General features: G+C 40.0%; 1 protein-coding gene across 3 annotated transcripts in view; it reads right to left on the bottom strand.

The window, feature by feature from the left end:
• Positions 1–2694: 2694 nt before the first annotated feature.
• LOC133504850 (CD166 antigen homolog A-like) overlaps positions 2695–7006 on the bottom strand; it is a 74524-nt gene continuing 70212 nt past the window's right edge. For all 3 annotated transcript variants that reach the window (XM_061827520.1, XM_061827521.1, XM_061827522.1), the window contains 4 exons: positions 4901–4930; positions 4459–4570; positions 2952–3096; positions 2695–2875 (listed from right to left, as the gene is read on the bottom strand). In XM_061827520.1, coding sequence (XP_061683504.1) covers positions 2994–3096; positions 4459–4570; positions 4901–4930 — 245 coding nt within the window. In that variant the 3' untranslated portion in view covers positions 2695–2875; positions 2952–2993. The remainder of the gene's footprint in view (positions 2876–2951; positions 3097–4458; positions 4571–4900; positions 4931–7006) is intronic.

The raw sequence follows: 7006 nt of genomic DNA, 5'->3' as shown, positions 1-7006 counted from the left end.
ATGTGATTGGCTGACAGATGTAGGCGGTTGTTTAAGCGCGATGACTTGTCACTTTCGCAATCATGGCGTCTAATGGCTGCTTCACAGAGCGCTGCTGTTTTGAATCGCCGTCTTAACGTCGCCGCAGATAAGCTTTCCTTCAGGGGGATATCACATGTCCCGGTTCATGATGTTTAATGGACCTGTGGATGAAAAAAAAAAAAGAATAATGAAATAAAAGCTTGTTCCCAGAACGTACGCGAACTTGATCCACCCTTTTGCTTTTATTCCATCACTCTTTATCGTTTTACGTTTGAATGAATGTGGAAGTACAAGAGAAACCACCAATAACGTGTTATTTCTGAGCGGGCACTTTCAAAATCCTTTGTCCGCTTAAGACCATGCCATTTTCCAAAAATGAAAAAAAAAAAAAAAAAGCCTGCGTTATGAGTGAATGATGAACATTATATCCACACAGAGTACATTCAGATTTTTTTTATTATATTTATTATGTCAGGAAATTACTTGCTCAAATATTTTGTCATATATAGTCATTCGAAGGAGGCACAAAAATTGCAATTTATGTACGTAACTCATGGGGTTCAGCTCCAGATGCCCGTCATTGCGCACTCGACCAGCAGGGGGCGTGCGTGTGCGCATGAAGCCTCGGAAAATGAAGCATACTCAAAAACCGATGGCTGAAGTTACGATAACATGCCACTTTCCCCTTTTCTGTTTATTCCATCCACCGCTCCTTCAATTTTCTGTATCGTTTATCTTCATGGTGTGCCTCTCCCAGCTATCTGTGGTCGAGTGGAGGGGGTACACGGACCAAAAGTAACGGAGGCGTCAACTATTTAAGCGTAAAATGCAAGTTATTTGCTAATGTGAGGAATATCCTTGCTGCAACCAAATATCATTAAATATGAAGATATTCATCTAATAAAATGTTAGTTTGCAAAACAAGTTACAAAAAAAAAACAAAAACCCAACACGGTCATGTAGAACGTCATCACTTTTTCGCTTCATTCCTTTAAAATATTTCAAAGCTTTTCATAGGCTCGCGTTTTAGAGGAGGGGGTGGGGGGAAATCTGCATATTTCATTGTCATGAGAATATCATCATTATTTGGTATGAATGAACAAAATAGTTGAATGAGCATACAGACTTTTGTGACCTTTTATTGCAGTCATGAGTCTTGAACCTCAAAGTGCCAAAAGTAAACATGGTTTGCTTAATATGGTTCTATCATGGTATTGTATGGTTTGACCCCCTCACCGCCAACCCCAATCATATCCTCACTCTGCACGGTTTATTATTATCATTATTGACTTCATACGCCACAAAGAGGTTGCTTAAGTTTGTTATTTGACCACAAGATGGTAGCAGAGGTTCATCGTGGGCGAAGAGCTGGTCCGCGCTGGCCACTTCATTCGGTCCATCCATCCATCCATCAATTACATTACAGAATCTTTTTTCACTTTTTGTGAAAATACTTATACTCTTATAAATACTAGTGTGTTAACTACGGAGCTCCTGAAGGGACATTGAAAAAAAAACCTTGGTTTCTCATTGTAATGAGTAACTCATGAGTAAGTTACTCATTGTAACTCATGACCTGTGGGTCGTAGCTTATGTACCTGCTAGCAGTAGCTTCCTGGACAAGGAATAATGAGTCTTTTGTACATGCACACATGCAATGGACTAGTTACTCATCACAATGAGAAATTTACTCATTACAATGAAAAAGTTTTTCATTATAATGAGAAATTCCCATTTCGGGGCTCCGTAGTTAACCGCTGTAAAAAAAAAAACAAAAAAAAAAAAAACTGCTGTTAATTTAAGGCAATTTTGGCATAAGTGTTCAGTTAGGAGCTGGTCTAATAATTTTATTTTAAGTAGCTTCCACCAACATGAGAACAGAAAACGACTGTGGACTAATGTTTTCCAAATGTACACTTTATTTTAAACAAAAGTACAAAACACAAAACAGATATTTACAATACTTGCATGGCAATGTTCACTTTCTTTGGTCATTCTTCCAATTGGATGGTTTTAATTCAGAATTCTACTAGCTCTACTCATTTTGAGTGCGCAAGTGTGTTTTATTTATATTTTTTTTAATCAGCAACGCGGTACGGTGATAGTGGTGGTGGTGGTGGGGGCAGGGGGGTTGCCTTGTAAGGACCGCGATGATCTTTCATCTTGTACAACATAAATAGCAACAACAACAAAATAAAACTTATAGTTCACAATGGAATCCCTCAATTTTGAGGTCCAGCTATGAAGTCAACTCAAATATGAATCACTCGCTGAAGACACGTGCGGGTATATTTACCGCAAGCAAGGTGAAACCAAACATCTCTGGGTAAATCTACCCGCTCGTTGAAGGGCGACAACGTCCAGTACATTTGGAAAAAAAAAAAATTAAAATCAGAAACGACACGTTATCGCCAAGACCAACTTTAGCAAAAACCCTTTGGGCCTCTCTGCCGTTCTCTACGCCACAAATGAACAGAAATGTATGTACATTGAAAAAAAAAAAAATGGATGACATGGCAAGACACGATGCGCTTCCTACACATCTTAACAGCAAAGGCAAAACTGGTCTAGAAGTTATTTTACTTGCAGCAACTACTCAAAAAAAGTTCCATCCTAACAAAAATGATTGCTAACAGAAGACAGAGCTACACTGTGTATATGTATCAAGTAGTGCATGTATATTACATACAGTATCCAATTATCTTTTTTTTTGTTTGTTTTTTGTTTTTGGATTTGTTGTCAAATTCTCCCTGAAATCAAATCCAAGCTGTCTTCACTGTAATGTACACTTTTTTTTCTTCTTTTCCCAAAAGATGACGTGAGGAGGAGAAACGTGCAAAGTTCCATGTTCTCACTGCAAAGGAGAATACTGCAGGGTTAGCGGCAATTCACGTTGTCGTGATGTCGCGTAAGCGCGTCGTGGACGCTACCTTTCACATTCCCAAAGGATGGTTGGTGGGTTAGGCGTCACTCTACACTTCAGCTTTTTGGCTGTTCTCCTCCACCTTTTCCTCCAGCTTTCTCTCCTCCTCGGAGGAACCGTTCTCCTTCTCGCCAGTCTTCCAGCTCCCTTGCCTGTTGGGTTCAGCACAGTTTTCACTATGACCATAATTCCCGGCCGACAGAGCGCACCTGGTTATAAGCCTCACCAGTACATTTGTAAAGGAAATACCATTTGGTACATACATACGCCGCAGCTGTGTAAAAGCCACAAGTAAAACCTACATTGAAACACACATTCAAACGAGATATTTACAAAGAAAGACTTTACACAGAAAGACTTTAATGCTAGCGTGGCGCTAACACTATCGCTAACGCCGGGCTAAAGCTAACGCTAACAGGGCCGGTTAAAATCAAACTTACCGGTAGATATCACTAAGACACGTCAGTAATACAGCAGCAACACGCTAGTACAGCAGCGCTAACAGAGCCGGTAAAAGTCACTTCCTTGGCACATGTATTCCACCGGACTCATTCTTACCTTTTCCGCTCAAGTGCTGCTTTGCGGCCGTGAGAAAAAAAACGCACAAATTAGCCGCATAAGCACATAAACCGCAGGGTTGAAAGCGTGTGAAAAAAGTCGCAGCTTGTAGGCCAGAAATTACGGTACTACAATATTTTTTTTTGTAGGTACGCAATAATTGGATTGCAAAAAAAATTATTATTATTTTTTTTAAATCAAAGCAAAATATCGGCATCGAAGCTTCGCCGGGATCAATATTCTTTCATGCTGATACGTGGACCACACCTGTCAACCAACTCGACACTCTCATTTGCTGACACACTCCGTCACACACCAGGCCAGCCCCCGCCTTTTAAAGCCGCACACACACTCTGGGGTTGCACAATATTTTGTTTGACCATCACGATGTATGTGTATGTATCGAAGGTTCTGTAGAATACAGTGAATCAACTGTAATATTAAAGCTGACCAGCAGAGGGACCCGTTTGGACACACAATGGAAATACTGCACAGCACTTGCATTTCCCATTTCTTTTTCCCCCTTCAGAATGCAACTAGGCAGGCATGGCAGCTGCATGAATATGAGGTGCGTTTAGGGAAAACGTATAAATGGGAGTCAAAGTGTTTTGTAATATAGTATCTAACTGTAAAAATGGATTATCAATTTATATATCAGATTATCAATGTCATTTCACCATTATTCCCATTAGAATACTGAGTTGTGTATTTTTGTTTGCACATTATGGACAGAAGTTATTTTTTTAATTTGAACTTTTTCTCCCCTTAAAACTACATTGTTTTATACTATGATTTCTAAAAAAATGTTATTACGTTTTCTTGATTTAATGTAACTTTGATATTGTCCTTACATTCAGTCGTGTTTCATTTTTGCAGTTTTTAAATTATCGGGTGTGACAAAAAACGTTTGAAGGGTGTTGCTTAAAAGGTGACCTGTTCATCGAATGGTGACTCACTTGGATTTCTTCTGGTAGATTCCGTACGCCAGCCCAAAGACCATGACGGCGATGAGGAGGGCGACCACCACGCCGACCACCAACTTGGTTTGATCGGCGTCATCCGATTGGTCTGCACAACAAAAGACCGAGGCGAGCATCAGCCACCTGACAGTCACGTGCACTAGTGCGGCCCTCCTGACCACAAACAGGAAGTTGAACACTAAATGGACACATTGCCACTGTACATGATTATGAATCGCTGAATGTTAATGACAGCAATCCTCAGTTTATGACACAATTTGTTCAGCCAGCAGAGTAATGGGTCATGTTTGCCAGGATGCGGCTGGCGCCACTCCTCTCTGTGTATCGGCAGTCCACATTGATCTACTTTGTTCACAGAATTTTTGCTTTATAGTCGCTTCTCCTAATCCTCACAAGCAAGAAGACATCTACGACTTACCTCGTTTATCCATTCTCACCTCCTCAAATACTGAAATCAGATACGAAATGAAAATTAACGTCCAACCAAGGCAAAAATGACGTCTAACGCTACGTCTAGTCTACTGTCGGCATGCATGAGGTTCAGATCGGAGAGAGCACAAGTCGAGTCCCAGCATCCGCACCCCCGCAGGCAAGAAAAGAAGGATGAAATGGTGACACAGGAAACATTTACGATGAGATGGAGGCATGCAAGTATCAGTTCTGTGTGAATAGAGGATGCACAGAAGTATTCAGCCAACTAATCAGTCCAATTGAAATCTCAATTATTCACCCGAGCTACCGAGTTTGGACATTTCTATCCTTCCAACCGAGCAGGAATAATTTAAATAAGGCCTTTTCTGTTCTTAAGTTGTGTTTACATGGGTTCGGTGTAGAGAAGAGTACATCCATCCATCCATCCATCCATCCATCTTCTTAGCTACTTATCCTCACAAGGGTCGGGGGAGTGCTGGAGCCTATCCCAACTGTCAACGGGCAGGAGGCGGGGTACACCCTGAACTGGTGGCCAGTCAATCGCAGGGCACATGGAGACAGACAAGTCGCAGTCCCAATCACACCGAGGTACAATTTAGAGTGTCCAATTAATATTGCATGTTTTTGGGATGTGGGAGGAAACCGGAGTGCCCGGAGAAAACCTATGCAGGCACAAAACTCTACACAGGCGGGGTTGGGATCGAACCCGGGTCCTCAGAACTTTGAGGCCAATGCTTTACAGCTAAACCACTGTGCCGCCTAGAGAAGAGTTTACCTTATTATTTTCTTCCTATTATTATATCTGGATTTTAAAAACTTAACTTGATCAAATTATTCTGATCCTTTTCATGAGCCTATTGATTAATCAAGTAATTAGATAAAATAATTGAATTCATTATTTCCTATAATAGCATGCGAGATGGCGATGTATTACTTTTGTCCACTTGGTGTCACCATCCTCACATTTGTCAGTAGTATTTGTGACTTTGTCCCACAGCACGGCCTGCTGTCAGCAAATGAAAGTGTAGAGTTGGCTGGCTGCTAACTGGTTAACATATTAGTCAGTCTGCGTGGCGACAGGCTATTCTAATGAACTTATAATGCATTTTGTTTTCTTAAACTTTTACAAAAAAACCCACTGAAAAAGAACCGGCGGCTTTGTATATCACTAACCACTTGTGGATGTATTACAATGTGCTTTAGCTGGTGGAGGTTTCATATTAAAATAGAAAATATAAAAAAACTACTTTTTGCTGGTGGTCATAGACTTGTTGTTGTGGTTAACATTGAACTTTATTTATGGTTACAGTCAGAGTAAAATAATATCAAACTCAGAGATGCCAGTAAATGTTCTCCCACTAGATGGCAGAAGGTACATAATTAACCCGTTTACCTGCTTTCTGGGACACTTTTGTTTGGTGGTGAGATTTAATGTAAACTGCGGCTTGGCTCAATAAAATTTGGAATAAAAATGCATACATTTGCCATTGGCAATTTTTTTCCCCCCATTCACCACATATCGGGGGGGAAATCTCACAAATTTAAAACGTTTAAAGGAAAATTCCAGTGGTTTGGAATAACAATGTATCCAATATGTCACGTAATATGTACTCTATGTTATAGATATTAAAGAGAGGATTTAACATCACATTCTCAAGATAGAGTACATATTACATGACCCATTGGATACATTGTTACTCCAAAACACCGAAATTTTCCTTTAACTACAGTATATAAAATCTTATGTAAATCTCATCTATTTTATTTACAGGATTTCCTACAAACACCTAACTTTTTTTTTTAATGGTTCAACCATTATTAGAGTCCCAAGTAAACAACAGCGAGAGAGTTAAATAAATATAAATGATACATTCCGCATTGTCTTCCATGGTCCTGTTCAGTGTTTTTAATGGCTAAATGTGTTTATGTATTTGTGTGTTTGTTCAAAAAGTGCCATTGTTGACATCTTTTTTTTTTTTTTAATGCCAATACAGAAAAAAAGCAGTGACGTGCTGTTTAATGAACGTGATTAGCGTCCTGATGGTGAGTCAGCATGCAAGCGAAGTTAGCCGCATGAAGAGTGAGGTGAGGG

The sequence above is a fragment of the Syngnathoides biaculeatus genome, chromosome 8, assembly GCF_019802595.1.
Source record: "Syngnathoides biaculeatus isolate LvHL_M chromosome 8, ASM1980259v1, whole genome shotgun sequence".
NCBI classification, from domain to species: Eukaryota; Metazoa; Chordata; class Actinopteri; order Syngnathiformes; family Syngnathidae; genus Syngnathoides; species Syngnathoides biaculeatus.
This window is presented reverse-complemented; position numbering and strand designations above follow the sequence as displayed.